The 20188-nt window shown below is 31.8% G+C and overlaps 3 protein-coding genes and 1 long non-coding RNA gene across 6 annotated transcripts; 3 read left to right on the forward strand and 1 right to left on the reverse strand.

The window, feature by feature from the left end:
- The first annotated feature begins 70 nt into the window (after window positions 1–70).
- On the forward strand, window positions 71–4488 carry LOC141455880 (uncharacterized). The gene is made up of 2 exons (XR_012459515.1): window positions 71–1070; window positions 2148–4488. It is a non-coding gene; the product is annotated as an uncharacterized lncRNA (long non-coding RNA).
- LOC141455870 (DNA (cytosine-5)-methyltransferase 1-like) lies at window positions 1594–20031 on the reverse strand. 3 transcript variants are annotated; one of them, XM_074131315.1, is made up of 26 exons: window positions 19847–20031; window positions 19539–19747; window positions 16770–17321; window positions 16224–16683; window positions 15702–15820; window positions 15363–15607; window positions 14583–14764; window positions 14301–14439; window positions 13306–13625; window positions 12073–12225; window positions 11739–11957; window positions 11580–11654; window positions 11406–11499; window positions 10823–10969; window positions 10494–10743; window positions 10199–10389; window positions 9463–9604; window positions 9221–9372; window positions 8349–8480; window positions 8071–8273; window positions 6064–6175; window positions 5798–5947; window positions 5447–5607; window positions 5124–5355; window positions 2450–2566; window positions 1594–2030 (listed from the first exon to the last, which is right to left on the reverse strand). In XM_074131315.1, exons 3-26 carry the CDS (start codon window positions 17137–17139, stop codon window positions 1875–1877), a joined length of 4521 nt encoding a protein of 1506 aa, XP_073987416.1. In that variant the 5' UTR covers window positions 17140–17321; window positions 19539–19747; window positions 19847–20031; the 3' UTR covers window positions 1594–1874. The 3 variants fall into 3 exon arrangements, with proteins under 3 accessions (XP_073987416.1, XP_073987417.1, XP_073987415.1); XM_074131316.1 differs by lacking the exons at window positions 19539–19747; window positions 19847–20031 and adding an exon at window positions 18821–18935; XM_074131314.1 differs by lacking the exons at window positions 19539–19747; window positions 19847–20031 and adding an exon at window positions 18607–18811.
- Window positions 19045–19489, forward strand: sloth1 (sloth 1). The gene has a single exon (XM_074131337.1). It carries the CDS (start codon window positions 19045–19047, stop codon window positions 19267–19269), a length of 225 nt encoding a protein of 74 aa, XP_073987438.1. The 3' UTR covers window positions 19270–19489.
- Window positions 19273–19489, forward strand: sloth2 (ubiquinol-cytochrome c reductase complex assembly factor 6 sloth 2). Its single transcript, XM_074131338.1, has one exon. The coding sequence runs from the start codon at window positions 19273–19275 to the stop codon at window positions 19447–19449; it is 177 nt and encodes a 58-aa protein (XP_073987439.1). The 3' UTR covers window positions 19450–19489.
- Window positions 20032–20188: the final 157 nt, after the last annotated feature.

Below are 20188 nucleotides of genomic sequence, written 5' to 3' on the forward strand. Positions count from 1 at the left end.
GTCTAAGTAAAACAAAGAAGGTATTCAGTGACCAAAAAATATTTAAAATAATGTTTTGAACACTCAATGACAGGAAAATGCAAAAATATATTTAGACTTTTGAGGTGGCCCTTTACAGAGATCAGTTATTAAAAAAAAATAAAGTTTTTGCTACACACTAAACGGCTATTTATCAAGTAAAACTTCATTATTGTATGTTTTATTTAAGGCGCATAAATATCTGAGGTTATTAGCGCCCGGAGGTTTATCCAGCCGGCCTCCAGACAGTGTTCTCTCGTTACCGAGTACACAGTCTATCACAGTGAGAAGCTCCTAGGAAAAGATATTCTAAGGGCCAGCAGCTTGGATTTGAACCAGTGATCTAGTATTTGGAATTATTTCCATATACTGAAATCTAGGAATTGCTAACCAGTGATTAGCCCTCCCTAATAGTATGTTTTTAATATTGTGACTAAATCCCATAATGTGTGGTTAGAGATACTTCAGAATCCACAATACTTTCCCGTAGATCAAGGTAGACGATAAAACAAGGTTGAATAGATTCAGAAATCTCGTAGATGTGAATTGTCTTAAGAAATAAGTCGAATAGTCTCTTTGAGAGTTCCATTTCAGTGCGTTGTATTGTAGACTTACTGGCTATTAAATATCAATACGGATTAAATACGTAAAATACGCGGACATTAAGTGCATTTTCAGTAAGTAGGTTTCGTATTTTTTAGTTGGAGCAAAATTATTTACGAGAGAGAAAGTCAATTGACTGTTCACACCAGATTTTTCTTTTCTAAAGACGGTGTTGACATGATCTTTTTCAAGAAGGAAAGAAACTGTACAGGATGTTTAACACCTTTAATCCCCGCATTCAACAGGGATTTGAAGGCGGGCTTAGGGGACCAGTATGTTCCCGACTAACAGAAATTCTAACCACCTTCTGCATGATCCTATTGCTAAATGAGATGAGCTTCCCCACAGAGCTCAGTGTCAGACACCCACTTAATTTCTTTTGTCTCAGCAGTTTCATCGTTGGATATTTATTTCGGCCTTGCTATGGGAAAGCACCCAATCCAATTATGGTAATAACTAATCATAATAATAAAGTAGCCTCCTTATTTTTTTATTGACTGTAACACTACCCGTCTCAAAGTGACTAAAAGCAAGAGATCTACACTTGTTGCTATACTCATGACGATGTGGTGCTGCTCTCGCCTCAAGAGCCCAAAATTTAAATATTCTTGAGGAATATTGCACTCATAACAGTCTTACCGTGAATATAAATGCCAAAGCCGGAAATTCCTCAAATGTCAAGCGACTGACGTATAAATTACAAGATGTGATCCACCAGTAAACATTTTTGTGAAAAAAATTGAAAAATGTCTCACTTGTAAGAAACGTTGCCGACCACTGCTCTAGACTTACTTAGGACTACCTTACCCTCTCATTTAACCATGTTGATGACTCACATGACTTATAAAGGACTATCTTACACTCATATTTAACCATGTTGGTGACTCACTACCTAGACCTCGGTAGAACCACCTTACATTCACATTGTACTATGTTGGTGACTCACTGAATGTCAATAAAAATTGTTCATACTCTCAGTAATTTCATTTTTTTAATTATAAAATTTATTATTTACATAATTTTTTTAAATAAAACAGTAATACCTCTGCCCACATTAAATATAAAACAATTAAGAAATATTGCTTAAATTATTTATGTAAAAAAAGAAGTAAAAGTATTAAGAATTAATAAAATGGAAAAGTTACAACAAGAAATAGATTTTTTTTTTTAACAAAAAAATTATTGAAATAATTAAAAACTAAATGTTAATATATTTGTTTTTTTGTTTATATTCAAATTAAAACTATACAACATCAAGAAGTGTCGTATAACGGTTGTTTTTCAAACGATACATGCTTAGATTCAGGTACTTCGTCCTTGCAAGAATTATATTGTTCTTTTTTGTACACACTTTTTAAGATCTCTCTGCCTATTGCAATCCCCAATGGAGGTGGTACAGCATTTCCAACCTACAATATTCAACAAAACAATAATAAAACAAACAATATTAATGAATAAAGAAGCTTAGATATATTTTTATGTATAGGTATATTATAATCAAAAATATTTTATTTGTTTGGTTATAGCTGCATGGTAACTAAATGTACCCAACCCACAGCTGGAGGAAAAAGTTTTATTTCGTGGATGAGTTGAAGAGACAAAGTTTCTTTAAGTAATTTGGAAATTAGTAACTGATAACTTTAAGCTAATTTTAAAATTTAAACATAATGCAACTTATTTTTTGAAATTTATCCAAGGAATTTTTCAGATAAATGTTACTTTGCATGCGAAGGCAGGGGCTAAACACATTTAAAGTTAAGAAACTAGCAGCAGTTGGTCCTCGAAAGAACCAAACCGAAAGTACAATTTACAAACATAAAATACTTACTTGTCGATGTTTATCTAGTATGTTTCCATAAAACTGATAAGAATCTTTGAATCCTTGAGATCTGGCACACTCTCTTACACTCACCACTCTTGTCTGTTCTGGATGCAAAACCCTTCCCTGGACAAAGAGAATTTGTAAAATACAAAATATATTGTACTTGAATTAACAATTATTATTACATATATAGCAAATAAAAAACAATTCTTTGAAAAAATTTATTGTGAGTTCTTTTTAAATCTTGATATCGGTTCAACCCTACGAAAATGTTAAGGAAAAATAGTCCAAATATTAACATTCCTTTTTGTACAAAAATATAATAATAACAATGATTAAGCTGTCGAATTTTTGTCAGAATTAACCTCACACTTTATATTCACACATAAATTCGCTTACTTTCAATGGAAACGATTCTTATAAACTTGGGAAAAAGGATTCTATCTCTTTAAGTAATTATTAAACTAATTATTTAAAGATTTACTAAGCGAAATTGGTCATACAATTAAAAATAAATCAAAAAATATATATGTGTAAGTTTTGGTCCAAACCAAAACATTATTATATTATTATGATCTATGACACTACCAAATATATAGTGCTTGAATAGCAAAGAAATTATCTTGGAGTACCTTTTACATGTACAGGAGCATTTAAGTGTGCTTCCAAGTACTTCTTTACTAAGGGTAATAAAGCTCTAGCGAAGGTTCGGGAAATTTTAATTAAGGCCAAATCAAACACATGGGAGTCTAAAATTAGATTATTTGAGTCAATCTCAGCTGCTACACTTCTGTGTGCTTCTGAACTTTGGTCCATCAACTATTTGAAAGTACCGGAGAAACTTCAAGTTTCGTTTTTTAAAGGTCTATTTCACCTACCATTAAACACCCCTAATCATTTTATTAGAAGTGAAACTGGGTGCAAAGATATTCGCGTGGTAATACTGGAGCGTACTCTTAACTGGTGGATTAAAGTACTCGCTATGTCTTCTTCCGAGCTACCAAAGATTTGCCTTTTCGAAGTATATAAACAAGACAATACAATGCAAAAACTGGTTTTCTTATCTTGCCAAAGTATTGCATACAATTGGTTATTATGACGTAAGATTTAGTAGTTTGGATCTGCTCCGACAGTGTTAAAAAGACATTTTAGAGAAATGGTCGAACCACTTAAAATCCCTGGATCTGGAGAGAGTGTATAATTCAAAATATAACCCAGATTTTAGATTTTTTGTACAAACAGACTGTGTTCCTTTTTATTTTATTGGTAATTCAAACATAAAACAGCAAAGATTATTAATTCAGCTTAGGCTAAGTAATATAAATCTAATTAGAATATATTTAAATGGAGAACAGTATGTCATAGATACAACAATTAATTGTCAAACTTGTAATCTAAATGCAAAGGAAATGCTCGCTCATATCTTAAAATATTGCCCTTCTTATAACAATTATAGAAAATCTTTGTTTAAAAATATAAATGTAATAAATAGTGATGTAGCAGATATATTAGATGTTGCAAACTGTCAACAACTTAATAACGTTTATAATTATTTTTTATCTGTTTTAAAATTCAGAAAATTTGTGTTTACTTGTTTTGATTGGTAAGTAGAAGAAAATTGTATTCAGTTATGCACCAGTGAATTATTTTTTTTCGTTTATTTTGTACCTCTCACTGTAATATGTTTTCATAAATACAGAATATTTATCTTATCTTATCTTAATAGCAAAGAAATGGTACAAAAATATTTCGAACTGCTTATAAGTTTCGTTATAGAGGTTTTTGGTAAAGATTAGAAAAAAGAACATTAGAGAAAGGAGATAATCTTACCATGACAGGATATATGTCGGAGGATATCTATGAATAAATATCATGCAACTTGTAATTGTATGGTTTTTTTCAATGTTTGGAAAGTGATTAGTAATAATTTTGTTTTAAAGTTTATTAGACCTAGGTTGAAAGTGTTATATTTCTGATAAAAAATTAATATGATCTTTAGTGTAAGACATTTAAATACATGCAACAAATAAATATATTGCACTTTAGTGGAGTTTATATTCTTATCACCAATTCATCATTAAAAAAACTTTTGAAGAATGACTCTATGCTATCAGATACACAAAACAGGTTTTTTCTTTTTCAAAGCACTCCCGAGAAACAGGAATCATCTTCTCATAAACATTATACAACTTATATTATTTTAAAGTTCTCAAACGTTATAAGCATATATTGCATCAATACCCGACAATTGTAATACATGAGATTACTACCAATACACAAACTAACATGCTGAATAAAATACTGATATCAGTTCTTATATAAATTTCAAATCGTTTTCATTCAAACCAGTAACAATTATGAAATAAATCTACTGCAACTAGAGAAATTGACACGTTTTCTCAAACATCTCTTAATAGTTATGTAAATCAAATCAGAATCGTTAAGCATCATGTCAATGCGATTTTATTTCTTCAGATTTATGAAAAAATAACTATAACCAAACTTGAGGCAAAAGTTAATTGATATTAGATAAAATGCTTAGTAATGGTAGAGTTTATTCCGAACAGTTTAAGTGTATTTTTTGTGCAATTAACTCAAATCCAACTATTTATTACATTCATTACGACATTTCGGACCCACTAACTTATTTTGAATATTAAGGATGATTAATACAAAGTACCTGTTTGCTCATGGGTTCTGGATTTGTTGTGGTTGTGCTGAAGAATCCATCCCATTCTAATCTTCCATATAGACCAGCCCAGTTGTTATTTCGGTTGCCGGTATGCGGTAAACACCACGGAATCAGTGTGTTGTACTGCCTGTCTGAAGGATTACACGGTTTCCCATCAGCACATGAGCAAACACCACGATAAATCCCAATTTTATTGTTCTTGTCACGATGAGTATACTGTCTGAAAAGTATTAATTAATAATTTAATTATATCAAAAATATATTCTATAACAGAACTACTTCAAGCATGTACTATGTTAGTTTTTATTTACAATTTTTGCGTATAAGTGTCATCACTAAGACGGACCACAATGTTTGGCAGATCCCTCCAATCTGATCCACTCAATGTTGGTATATGCGCTATCCTTGCCACAACGATTGGTGCCATTTCTTTACAAATATGATCTAACAATACTTTCTGATTACCACGCATCTGAGAGCAAAAATATACAAATAATGGACATCAGAAGATTTAAAGCGAACATTGGGCATTTCCCTCCATTAAAACTCTAAAATGACAAACACTAATAATTGTAAATATAAAATAAATAATTCTAATAATTACATGATACATAGAAGATACAAGTTTTACAACAAAATAAAACAAGACAATAAATATGTACCATTTTCTGATAATGTGTAACTGGATCCTTAGCGTAAGACGATGTTTCATTTTTTGCTCCGTTTGTAATTTCTGGTAAATCTGATATTGCATCCCTAACAGTTATAGTACGATAGGGGGCTGAATCAATCCATCGACAACTTGATATGAACTAATGAAAAAATAAAAAGTACAAGCTATCAATTAATAAAACTAGCTTTAAACAGTACCTACAATTATTCTATCTATGTGACAAAGTTTTTTATAAAATATATAAATGCGGATTACCTTTTTGTCATCAACTACAACGGTAAGCTGATTCTCACGAGGATTGAATACATGTAGAGGTTCAGGGAAATTGGGCAAAATTTCTCCAGGCGCAGCTGCTATTACGATTGCCCTGTAATTAAAGTAAAATTATCTAAGCACCTTAAATAAATAACATATGGCATTTCTTCTATTTAAGTAATTATTACTTTGAGATAGATGGCGGAATCATTTCAAAATATTATTGTTAACAATTTATGTTAAAAGAAGCATAACACGGAAACTTAAAAAAAAAAACTCTAAAATTTACTCAAGTATGCAAAAAGTAAGTAAGGAAATCGTTAAGAATTTTTATAAAGAGATTGTACCATTTAACCACTATTTTGTAAGAAACTTATGCGTTCTTAAAACTATTTTGTTTCTTCCAACTCGATGGACCTGCATTTCCGATGAAACTTTGGTTAAGAGTATAGTTAATTAAACAGTCATACCACAAAAAATTAAAGTAAATAGCATCACATCAAAAAATAATGCAGTTGCTTCTTCTTAAGGGAATGCTTTCTTCGATAGAATAGGCAGGATTGATTCTAAAATATTTTTGGATAGTCAACGGTAAAAGACATACGGGGCTGGAGATCAAATAAATTAGAAATGTCCGAAGAAGTCAAAACAATGCAATAATAACCTTCAGACAGTATTCGTTCGATTCAGGCAACCCTTTATGTCAACAAAAGAGCTGTAAAGGCCCTTATAAGAGGGCCGTATCTCGTATTCCGAGAAAAGTTTCTAACGTAGAAAGTAGAATCACTTAGGATAAAATCTTATTGGCTCAAGAACTACCGCCAGCAATTCAATGGCAATTAGGTCTTGCTGTAGCCACTTTTCTTATAGCAATAGAAAAGGCAAGTATTTACTGCACCTATATTATACAAACTGCAATTTACCTCAATCCCTGTGAGCAATGTTTCAAGGTTTACGTGACATTTCACTATCACTTTCTATCCTTCTACCCCTGATCGTTATCACTTCTACTTAAGAAAGAACACATCTATAAAACGTAGAAATGCAGGAACCAAACATAGAGCTATGGTGCAGCTGGCATGGCTAGCGAAGCTACAATGGAAGGTAATGGAGGTAGCATATGTGAAGATTACAGTGCCCATCGAATATTTACGGAAAAATGATATATTGATTTTTTTTTTTAAACCAAATAAGAGTTACTATTTTATTTGTATGAATTAGATTATTATTATTATTTATTTAATTTTTTTAAATAATGCGGTTAGTCATCATTAGTCATTGACGGGTAAGGGCAGAAAAAAAATGTTTCTAGTTTCGAGATTATAAAAATCCAAGCGGCAGTAAAATGAGTTTTTTATACGTGTTTGTTTTTATTTTTCATCAAATTTAATACCTAAATAATTTACTACAACTTGAACCAAATATTTAAGAGCTTCCCCGAAATCCCTAAAATATCTTTTTCAGATAAATGTTTGCTAAGATGATTAACATGAAGAATAGGATGAAAAATAAATGCCAGTTTCCTTCGCTATACATTTATGCTTCCGAGCTTTCGACCTAGGGACTAGGTCATCTTTAGCTAGTTTGGCTAGTTTACAAAGTAATATTTTACTTTACAGGGTTGGTGTGTCTTCTGTCTTGACTATTCATGGACTGATTTTACATTACAGGGTTGGTGTGTCTTCTGTCTTGTCTGTTCATGGATGACCTAGTCCCTAGGTCGAAAGCTCGGCAGAATAAATGTATAACGACTGAAACTGGCATTTATTTTTCATCCTATTGAAACTATGAATCAGACACCAAAAATAATTAGCAGCAATAACTTGAAGAAGTTAAACAAAATCGTTAGGGGCACTTATATATAAACAAAAAATTTAAATAACTAACAAATCCTCTCTAACGGTTATTACCAGCGAAAAGACGAATTCGAAAAATCTGCAATAATGCATTTATTCCTGCTGCCAGCAGCAAAATAATACAAAAAAAAAGTTAATCATGATTGATTACCTTCTTCTAGTTTGTGGTACTCCATAATTGCCGGCTTGTAATATGCCAAATGCCACTTGATAGCCCATCCGTTGTAAACATCGGATTGTCAGTTTTAATACCATACTCCTTTTAAAGGAAACAAAGTTTCTTACATTTTCTAATATGAAAAATCTTGGACGATAATAATCACAATATGAAAGGTATGTAACGATCAATGAATTCTGAAACAAATTGAAATTTAAATCAAAATTAGAATCAAAAATTAAAAAAAAACATATCAAAGGATTAGTTATTACTTTAAAAAGGTAGTATTGTTTGGAATTGAAACGATTCATGCCGCTAAAGCCTTGGCATGGTGGGCCTCCACAGAGCAGTTCTACTTCTCCTTTCTGCGGCAGTTTCAGTCCATTTTCTGTTTTCTTTTCACCCTGGAAATATGTTGTCTACGTTCTTAAAAAATCAATAAAAAAAAATTCAAAAATAAATATGGTCGATTCTTTACTTAGCTATGAACATTGTTTTATATAAGCGATCGCTAATTGCATCGTAACAAGAAAATTTTAATGAAAACTGATAGTCTTAAAAATTTTTCTGGAAATTCAGTAAAACTTTGTGGAATCTCATTTCCAGTCAAGATTTTCTTCCACTTACTGAGAGTAGGAGTACTTGCGAAAACAAAATTGGATTAGGAAAATCCATAACTTATACTCATCAACTATTATAATTTGTTTTACATTGTTAACAAAGGTTGGTGTGTCTTCTGCCTTGAGTATCTAAACAGCCAGAACTGAAGACTCACCACAATTGACAATATTTCTTCCCTTTCGTAAAAATGCAAGGATTTTTTTTTTGTTTCAATAAAAATCTTTTCGCTGATAGCTAGAAACTATTTTCTGGTCATCAGAGTCAGTAAGAAAGCCTTTCAGGACAAGATTGAGAAAGTTTTACCTATTCCAACAGAATTTTGTCATAATTTTTACTAGTTATTTTGGTTGTACGAGTATTTTTCGTCTTTTTAAAACTAGTTCCCTTATCTGATATTCTAAAGTTTTACGATAAGTGCGATATGATATTTGATTATAAGACTTCTGTCTTCATTCTACATGTAATAACAATAGACACCAACAATCACCAATATTGTTATTAGAAATCATCAAAATGGACTAACACTCATCACTCGTCGAAGTAATGCATTGCAGTCCTCAGTAAACACCGTGCAAGATGGATTATTGAGTTGAAATGCTTCAGCCGCTTGGTCCAGGTGTTCAATGGCCCATTTCGTTTCAGCTACACCACTTTGATGTAAACCTTCTGATAAACCTGTAGAAATTTCATAAGTTCAAATGAATCAACTATTTATTGCTTGGTTAAACTAGAAATTATAACAAATAATAATTCACAACATTATACCTCCGCAGCCAGCAAATACATCCAAACATCGAAGTGGTCGAACAATTTGGGACCAACTTTCTATCTCTATATTCTTCTTCAAAGGAGTAAGTTTAGATTCCTTTCCTTTTCCATCTGATTTGTTCCTCACTCGCCCTTTAGGCTAAAATAGTGCAGTATATATTAATACTTCAGGAAAAAAGAGAAATAATAAGACAAATATCAAATAGCAATAGACCAGTTTTTTTGAACTGTTACTACAGTTCTAAGTAACTTGCAACGAAAATAGAAACTAGACCAGCATCCTCAGAGTAAATAGTGTACCTCATTTAAAATATTTTGTGAATAAATATTCAAAAAATATAAAACAGCTGAATAAAGTATTTTATTTAATTATCCTAACGGGTGATTTGAAATCCTTTTCCGATTAATTATTCCAAATCAGGCCGACCAACTTTGGGATATTAGACCCTACGGTTCATGGTATAATTGCAAAAAGTTCGTTTCAAATAGGTTATGCTATCTACACGTATGCTATCTTTTATTACGCTATAAAAAAGGTTACTTGTTATCTATATCAAAACCTAAATTTTGAACTCTGTGCGATTTTCCGCTTTTTGTACTAAGTTGATTATAGAAGACGGTACCAATTTTTAAAATCCACTTTTCCATTATAATTCCTTGGAAAAATAAAAAAAGAAATCTGCATGATTGCAATCTTTTTTTGGAATAGGAAAAAGTAAAACAAAAAACTAACCACTTTTGCCGTACTTCCCAACTGTTTTGCTTCCTTAGATGGTTCCATAAAAGTGTTCGTCTTTGCGTTATAGGCCTTCCTGAAATAGAATCTATTTGGTCCACCTTTTGTCCAAGCAGTTAAGTCCTCCACATTTTCAGCATAAATAACTGCACATTTTCCGGCCACATCTTCAAAACTGATCGTCACCTCTATAATGGAAAAATTCCATGAAATATGTAGTTTGCTTACAAATCGGAGTAAAAGAAACTATTTTCTTTATAAAATAAATAATAAATAAAAATGAATACATTACCCTCGTCAGATATATAAAGCGAATTGAGATCAGCTTGGTATTTTTGTGCTGTTGTTAAATTAGTATTTTCTGGTCTGTAGAACTTAACAACTTTCAGACAAATATCAGAAGATACAATCAATTTATCTTTTAAACTTGTTTTAATCGCAGTAATAAGACCAATGCAAAAAGGATTTGGTGTGGAAGTATTACTGCCTTTCACATAATCGGAACTTTTACGATAATATTCTGGATATAAATCTTCATCAACCTGAAGCAAAATAAGGCAATGGTTTTATTTTGCCAAAAATAAAATAATGTGTAAATTTAAAATTACATTCTTTAACTACTTTTTCTGTCTTTTCTGTTGTTTTCTTATCCTTTGTATCCTTGGAGGAGTTTCCTAGAGTTTTAAACTGGAAGACATGAGATGCTAGTAATACACAGCAACCTAGTCTGTACTCTTCTCCTCTCCATCTGACAACTCCATAGGATACCTGGGGAAGTTTTAATGATTGCTCAGTTTAATGAGGAAATATAAATCTTTTAATGGGGAAATGGATACACTTACAACTTTATTGTAATTTCAAAAGACCGCAAATAATGTCAACTGTAAGTAATCTCGGTAAACAGTTTTCAACTAACTCAATAACTTTACGTTAAATAATATATATTGTTCACATACTCAAGCAGTTTCACACGATAGAAACATGGCGTCTAAAACATCTCAACAAAAGTACTGCTTTACTCACTTTAGATTTTTTGGAAATTGCCCAAATGTTGTACACTATTTGTTTTCACTAAATTCTTGTGACTTTAGTGAAATCCTAACGTATAGAAAGTTTAAAGCTCCCTGAGCTTTTGTTCAACCTTTTTTTAGATTTATACTTTATTGTATATTTTATTAGGATTAAGAGAATATAAAACTGTTACCTCTTTTTCTGAAGAATCATCTTCTAACTTTTCATCGACTGAAATGATATCAAACTTTCGTTGTCGGAAGAGTCGATCGCAAGACACACAGAACCTACAAAAGAAAAAGAAGTTAAATTTAGTAATCACTTGTTATTACAAACAATATATAATGGAAAAAATAGCATGGATTACCTGTGTACAGCTAATTTGACAGGGCAAGAAGTTTTGGGTAGAACGTCTTCAAATCTGCCGTATATGACATTGTACCTGTTACACAAGTATAATTATAAATACCACTTGTATAATTCATTAAAGATAATAATATAAAAGAGCTACGAAATATATGGATACCTCTTTTGGTAAAAGAAACTCTTGTCACTGTTAGGGTCAACTGGATTCACAAAACGAGATAATGGGTATCCACCTTCTTTCGCCCAATCCACGGACAGTTCCTTGTACACAACTTTCACTTTACTGTTTATACAGCTTAGCAAAGAATTGTCACATTCATCGACCACGAACAGTTCCTGGGGATCGGCTGTTTCACCAAGTACAGTCTCTGTAGCTCGACTATATATACATATTTTCTTATATACTATATATTTTCTTTTTTTTTTTGCAAAAATAAGTATTTGAAGAAAGTGATTGTCTATTAAACGGATTGCTTATCCAACAGAATACTTACCAAAACCATTGTGCATGCATGAATTTTTTCTGTCCAATTTTATTCTCCCACATATACATGATTCGACCGATAATTAATGGAGTCGATGGATTAACAGGTTCTACGCTCACACAATCTCCAGCAACAAATTCTTCTCCACCAACTTTTGCACATCTGAAGATGTCACAAAACATTATTTACTAACTAGCAGCAATTGCTTCACACAGTCCTAATGAGTTTCCATACTTACGGTTAAGCGATGGCTTATTATTACGCTTAATGATTTCAAACATTTTTACTTTCCTGAATCTAAATAGAAAAATATATTTTAGGAATGAGGAGCATTTTCCCTTTCGCTAATTTTTATCGGGTCTTATCTCCATCGTGATGCATTTGAAGGTTCAATGCAAAAAACTAAACCTTTCATGCTGTCGAGAAAAAAAAATACCCCGAAACCTAAGTTTCTTTTATTGTTTTTAAGTTTAATTGTAAAAATAAAATTTCTTGCACATAAAAAGGCTCTATTTTCATAATCTTCACCCTATTTCATACGTTACGAACTTAATACTTGGAAAAACTTAAATTACCAATAAAATTAATTTCTTTCATTTGTTAAGACAATTACTAGATTAAAAAATATCGGAGGATGAACGGATCTAAGTTGAAATCGGCGAACCTGACCATGCACTTACACGACTTTCCCTTACTAAAATTATTTTCCTGAGTTTTCCTTGAACCTCGAATCTTCCTAAATACTAATGATGGAAATAAGGCGTACTAGAACCATCCTTTAATATTTATGAAAAGGATTTCTAGCGATTGTTGATAATACTTGGCAGACATGAGAATGTTAAAAATAAATCGTTCCATTGATAGATTTTCAGTATGCTAAGATGTTTAGGAACAATTTTAATCTCCGCTTAAATAACTCTACAATATGGTAGTAAATGTTTCTCTCATTCCGTAAAGTGGCTCTTTAATTGAAAGCCAAACTCATTTATCCTATAGGAGTGCCTAGGAAAAAAGTTTTAGATCTAAACGTATCAATTCTTTGTACATGAAATTAGAAGTAAATAATTTTTAAGAATGACATAATCACTTCATTAAGGGATATTTCATTCGCTTCAAGTGGCAACGTGCTTTACCAAAATAGCATAGATTTACTTCAATAAATTTCATATGAAAAGTGAAATTCCATTTCGAAAATAATAAGTAAATTCTAATTTTAATAAAGTTGGTAAACTAAAAGTGTACCTATAATAAATTTTACGCTCATCTTGATGAACTGGCTGGCCAATCCATTTCACTTCTTTTTTACCACCAGACGTCCTAACTTGCCGTGATTTCACATCTTGTTTTGCCTTTTCTTCGGCAGTTTTTTGGTAAAATTCTTCATCGTCAGGATCTGAATCATCTACCTCTTGAATTGCCATATAAGGACATTTACGTTTTACGCAAGCGTGCGCGTTTGATTTCTTACTGCCTTTGCCTCTCTCACGACAAGAAGTACAGTTGCCGCAATCAGGTAGTTGGCAAATCTCACACACACCACAACGTTGATAACGAGGACGGTTCTATAAATAAAAAACGTGGGTATATTGGATTTGCTAAACTTGATTCCAAAAAGGACTTATGAGTAATCAAACTTTTGTTGTCTTGACATCAAAGCATATATTGTTTTTCTAACAAACCCTTCAACTACTGTTACATAAAGTATTTCTGAATTAATTGCAAGTTAAACTACTTGATTTATATTTACTAAAACGGATTAAGCTAAAATAACTTGTTTTTCAAACAAGTTTAATGCTATTTTTTTTTTTTTTCTTCAACGTCCGAGGCTACAAAGGAATTCATCACAAAAACCGCAAGGCATTTAAAGTGAGGTGATAAACAGGACACGGTTATTATATAGGTTCAAACAGTCAAGAGAAGATGTATTATTCTAAAACTTCCCTTGATTGTTGTAAAAAAGATAACTTGAAAGAGCCGACTTTAAACTCATTATGAGTTCGAAATATACGACTCAGTTTTCGTTAACCAGGGAATTTCAAGATAGATTCATGATACTCTAATCTATCCTACAACACCGCTAAGAAACTTCCAAATCGATTCTTCAGGATCCTCGTATGGTGTCCCTAGGAAATTTCGTAATCAGGAGGCTTTAGTTGTTAAAAGTTTTTTTTTTGTAAGATAGGAATATAATTAGTAAAATGCAATGTATATATAAAGAAATAATCTGTAAGGCAGACCTTATTTTCGCTTGGTCCATCCAGTTGATTAGTAAATAACGTGTCGAACGTGTCTTTTACCAATGGTGTAGTTGTTGCTTTAATAAAGCTCGTTTTTTTTACTTTAAATTGATTCTTCGGCGATCGTTTCATTTTCTTCCTACAAAATTCAATTCAATTCTTTTAATTAATACAAATTATTGTTAAAAAATTAGTACTAATGTGACTACATCATGACTAAATCATCCACAAATTTTAGAACGATTCACAAATGATTTATGATGCAAAATAAAACCATCATACCTTTTTACAAATGTAATAGCAGCCAGGCGAACAAGTGATCTCATGCAAGGAGTAGTTATCAGCGAAGCGACTGAATCATCTAAAGCTGTACCAAAACTTAGCACTTGATCGGAAATAAACTGTGCATGCTTAAGCAGGCTCTCTTCGGTCAATTTGGGCACACCTGGTGGTTGTATTGAGGTCTTTGAAAACAAAACATTTCAAATGTTTTAATGTCATGCTTGACCACATCTGTTAATTACAGATTTATGTAAAAAATTAATAAACAAGATCTGACCACACCTTTCTGCAATACAATGCCTCACCCATACAATTATTTAACCACACCTCATAAATTAAGAAGTCAATACATTCAAATACATGTTGATTTAATCTTCAGTTAAAAGACATTTCCTTTTCAAATGTGAAGGAACTTTTAAAGGTGATATTTCTTATTCAATGTATGATTTTTTTTACTAAGAATCTCTTTGCATTGCAGTGGTTTCTTACTTCACAAAATTGAGTTTTCTAAAACTGACTTTTTTTACTGATTTTTAGTCGCAAGGCCAGAATTTATGCGCCCACAACGTTTTCTTTAATGTCCTAGAAGACCGTTTTAATTTTATAGTTTTGCGAGACTCTCCCAAAAATGGCAGCAAATGTTTAATCTTTGAACACTATTCCGTTTTAAATAAAGTAGCACTTGAATTCCTTAAAAATTAATTGGCTGATCTTTTGCTGAATATGATTATTACATAGAAAGAAAGTTGTACTATATTGATACTTTAAAAAAACCATTACCTCAATTTTATTCAGAAGATCTTCGAACGTAGGATTTTCTTCTTCTAGTAGGAATTCAATGACAAGTTTGCTTGTATAGACTTTTTCAATCAGATTCCCCATGAATGTGGTATAGTCAGGATGAGGTTCCATTAAGTAGTATTCAGCCAGAGGAGTACTGATGACAATTAGTGCTTTGTCACCTCCGTCATAACCAGTTACCCACCATTCATTTATTGGACCAGCATCTTTCAACGGCACTCCATCTTAAATATGAATCAACTCTTTATCAAATACATGTCTGGTAAAGTCGACTAATTAACTTCATTAATGCAATTTTTAAAAACATGATTTCTCAACCTTTAGGATTAGGATCATCTGCATCAATTCGTTTCAGATAACCGGAGAAATAAAGAAGTACATTGCGCTCTATCAGGCCGCCATCAATGTAACATAAATGTCCTGCTTTATCGTAAACACTGCAAAAACAAATTATAACCACATTGTCTTAGGTTATTAACAATTTACCAAAATTAGGGAGATCACAATAATTCCTCTTAGCAGAACTAAGAAGAGAGAAGAAATCTGATGTTAAACATTCAGAAAAAACTCTCTTATTTCAATTATAACTATTTCTAAAAGGAAGCGAACTTTTAAACTATAAAATACACGTAGATTATATTAGATACCACAGTCTTTGCCAACCAGGCCAATAAATTTTTACTCTCGTATACAAGATCCTGCAAATAGTACTAATGTGTGACCACTAGATCTATCACTAGACCTATTTTGGAGTAATTTGGAAAGGATCAACAAGAACTAATATATCTTTGCATAATTAAAATGACAAAAATTTCACAGAAACCTAAAAACTTAACTTACATAAAGTGTGTAATCTTGATCGATGGTCGAGCATCATCCGGATGAAATGGACTGTTATCATCGCTCTCTACACATAAATTAGAATCTGTGAGTGCTATCTGCTCCTCTAACGCACCATCTGGATGTCCTTTGTGTACCTTTAGACTTGGATCATTAAGATTCTGTTGACAAATTTTACATTTTCTGGATGGCTCCTGTTTTATTTCCGCATTTTTTTTAGGACGTAACTTTGTTTCTACAATCTCTGATTCGTTTACTCTCAAATCAAGTTTCAATTTCTTTTCTTTTTGTTCAGACGAACCATTTTCTCCTTTCACTTTGGTAACTGGACTATTGTTTAGCACTATTGATTTACGTTTTTCAACACCATTCACTGCAGTAGAAATTGGTTGAGATTTTGCTACAATTGAGGATGGTGTGGTTTCGCTTTTATTTGTACTATTTGTTCCCTTTTCTTGATCTGTTAAAAAAACAACAACAAAAAATTAAACAATAACAGACTTAATAAAAAATGTTATTTACTTTTAACAAAAAATAATCGCTTACTTTTAGCATTTGTGGCAAGCCTTGATTTAGATAAGGATAATGAAATTTTGGAAGATTTGTTTTGGCCAATCTTTAAAGGACTTATCAGAACGGTGGGTAAATCAGTCTTTAAACTTTCTATTGAAATAAGTGGGACAGGATTACTTCTTAATGTTTTACTGGGGCTAGAAGGTATAGTCTTTACATCTTCAACAACTGCTGCTAAACTGACATCTGAATTTGATTTTTCAGTAGATTTAGCTTTACCAGAAGCAATATTTGGTTTTTCCTTTTCAACTTTTCTTTTTTTAGCATTTCTAGTATTTTTCAACAGACCCATTTGGGGCTTTTTGCGAGCCAATACTCTATTTCTGCGTACGCTTTTGGTCATATTTGCAAAATGAAGTTAATTTCTATATGCTTAAAAAAATATTTATCTAATCATTACAGAATTGATACAAAATTTGGTTGAAACGCTAGGTCATTATTCCAAACAATTGTGCTGAACTTCTATCATTTTTCACCATTATGGCTCTCAGAACTTCATTTTTCTCTCGCATAGAAAACTGGTGCCTAAAACAAAAGAACAATAATGTTATGTTAATATCCTCAATTCGCCTTACAACTAGCATATTCGGTCTGTTCTGAGTAGGTCCCTATTCCTTAACAAGCGCATTAATCTACTACAACCAACTTTACATGGAGTGGCTATAAAATCAGATCCATGCGATTTGAAATATCTGTTATGGCTACCTTGAATCACAGACTGTCAGATTGTAAGGATTTGTAAAAGGTATATTGTATAAGAAGGGCCAGTAGGTTCGCTTAACCGAAACAGTTGCATACATCAATACTTCTACAGACAGTATGAATGTTTTAGGGATTCTAAAGGATGCCAAAATGGACTAGCTAGTCCAATCCCTCACTAAGGACGAAACTTTTTGTTGCAATTTAAGATTTTTTAAATCTGTTGAGATTATTTCTGTCAAACAATAATTCATTTACTTTCAAGAAGTCCCGGCCAAGTTTTGTTTCAATTTGTTAATTCTACAATGCGTATTCGGATGAGGAGATGAGCCCTCCAGAGGAGATAGGGAGCTTGCCTTTCAAAAAATTAAGTAGTTAAAAACATAGAACACTTAAATGGTGTACGTAAAACATAGAAAGGGTTGATTGCCTCAGCTGGGTTTTCTTTGGAATATTGTACACTTCACAGAGAGAGGAACTCATTAGACTTACACTTAACAATTACAATATAGGCTACCATAATTGAATAATTTATAAAAATACATTCCACTACTTAACAGCAAAAGAACAATAAGTTACTTTCAATTGTACAATTACGGAAAATCAAGACCAGTTTGCTGCCTGGAGTTGAAGTTCGATTACTAAGTTTCGGACTACGTACAATAAGATAATCATAAGATGAAAGGTTATATATAAGGTAACAGATGAAGGACTAGATAGATGAGCGATTACTTTTAGATTAAAGTGGAGTATCAAGTGCTTCGAATACTAGTGGTTCTCTAGATTTTGAGATAGCTGGACAGTATTAATAAACACTATCGAAAGATTTTCAGGAAGAAATTATGGAAAATAATGAAGAGACAATAAAATAAATGGCACTGTGGATAATTTGCCAAACTTTTGTACCGCCGAAGCGAGTAATCCTTGTCAAACTCCAACTTATAATTGTTGAAATAATTTTAAAATGTTAAATGAGTGAAATGCTATTAAATTATAAATGAATTCGTTGATAAGGCATATTGTTTTTGATTCAAATAAGAAATTTTATAAAAGATATTTTGGACAACTTAAACAACTGAATAAAAAATTCCAATATCAATATTATTTGTACCTGATACGGATGTCAATAGAACCAAAACAAAACTACAATATTATACCGAATATATTAAAAAAATAAAATGTAGTTAATAACAAGGTTGATTATACTGGAAATCCATGGCACTTTGGTGATTAAATATTAGAACAGCCAGCAGTGTTCAGTTTATAAACATCAAGTAGAAATGATAAGAGATTCTGCTTCTTTGCAACACAAGAAAACAAACTACCTTCCATTGCGAGACTCGGGACAGTTAACCGCTAAAATTAAGCGGGAAGATATTTTAACTTTTTAAGGTTATAAAAACCAGCCAGGCAAATAGAAATAATAGAAGGTTACGTTCCCGTGATGTTTCTCTAGACGCAATGCTTTTTTCGTGTCAGTATCTATAAAAAGATCTTGCAAATCAAGGTAAAAAATTGGAATGATAAGAGTGTTAACTTGATTGTTGGTATGCGAAGAAGTGATTTAGTGACTAAAATATTAGATAAGTGGCCAGGTAAAAATGTTTTCGGAATTTATAGATTTATGCCTCTTTTCTTCATTATGGGGGCTGCTTTGGAATATGCCATGATAAGCTGGGACTTCAAACATAAAGTTAACTTTTATAGGACATATAAAAAGAGACAAGTAGAAAAACTTGCAGACGAAGCTTTAAGGAATCACTATTCTGCCTGAATCATGCCAGCAGGAGTTTCTTGGCCACAGTATCTGAAAGTAGTGACTGCTGCATTAATTTCAATGTTCGCAGGAGCCCAGATTGTTCATAACGTTTACCGACCTTTGGACGATTTGGATGAACTTGTGCAAAAAGAAATAGATAAAAGACTCCAATCACAAACTAAGAATGAAGTGTAGTTAGCAATTATTGTTAAAAATAAATGTGTTTATTGCTGTACTTACTTTTTATTTTTTTAAATTAAACCTTAATCTTCTAAAACCTTTACCTTTATATTAAAGCATTTTCGGCCCTTTGTAAAATAATGCCAACTCTTGATAGTTAATCCTTCACAAAATATTTCTCGTTCTAAACATCCTAGAATAATGCCCTTTTATGAAATATAATTGGTTTTTCCTTAATATAACTTGCCAAGTCATCCGAGAAAATAGCTTAAAATATTTTAATTTACGGCTCACTGATTTTCTGTATTGGTTCCTATTGAAAATATATCCATTTTAAACAAAACAAATTTGAGTAAATTAAAATCGAAAAATGTTATCTCCAGAACATTCATTGAGAAAATTTAATCCTGACCTAATTAGTTCAGTAATAATAAATAACCGGAGCATAGTAGAAAGGCTATAATTTCTGTGTCCGTCCGGGCTCCATTTTCTTACGAGTAGCCAGTGAAACCAAAATGGCAGGCAATGACAATATTTTTTTATTTTATTTTAAATATAAACGGATCAATAATCCAATTTACAAAAACAGCAATTAATAATACAAATAGTTTAAAGAATTGTTGACATCTGGCTTTATTTACAAATTTTTGTATATCAGTGCCAAAGAAATCTAAATCAATAAATCTTTGAATAATTCCATATTTTACGCTTACAAATTTTGTATTTGAAGATAACTTAATTCCAATAAAAAAAG

Source organism: Rhodnius prolixus, unplaced genomic scaffold, assembly GCF_049639745.1.
Source record: "Rhodnius prolixus isolate KJV_2025 unplaced genomic scaffold, Rpr scaffold_4, whole genome shotgun sequence".
Classification (NCBI taxonomy): Eukaryota; Metazoa; Arthropoda; class Insecta; order Hemiptera; family Reduviidae; genus Rhodnius; species Rhodnius prolixus.

Bases quoted from the DNA above. Each gene is read 5' to 3' on its own strand.
- LOC141455870 (XM_074131315.1), bottom strand. From the start codon at position 17,139: ATGACCAAAAGCGTACGCAGAAATAGAGTATTGGCTCGCAAAAAGCCC. The intron at 12,226-13,305 runs GTACACTTTTAG...TGACATCTTCAG, and splicing joins GAGCGTAAAATTTATTATAG to ATGTGCAAAAGTTGGTGGAG. The intron at 2,031-2,449 runs GTAAGTATTTTA...TGAATATTGTAG, and splicing joins TACTAGATAAACATCGACAA to GTTGGAAATGCTGTACCACC.
- sloth1 (XM_074131337.1), top strand. From the start codon at position 19,045: ATGCGAAGAAGTGATTTAGTGACTAAAATATTAGATAAGTGGCCAGGT.
- sloth2 (XM_074131338.1), top strand. From the start codon at position 19,273: ATGCCAGCAGGAGTTTCTTGGCCACAGTATCTGAAAGTAGTGACTGCT.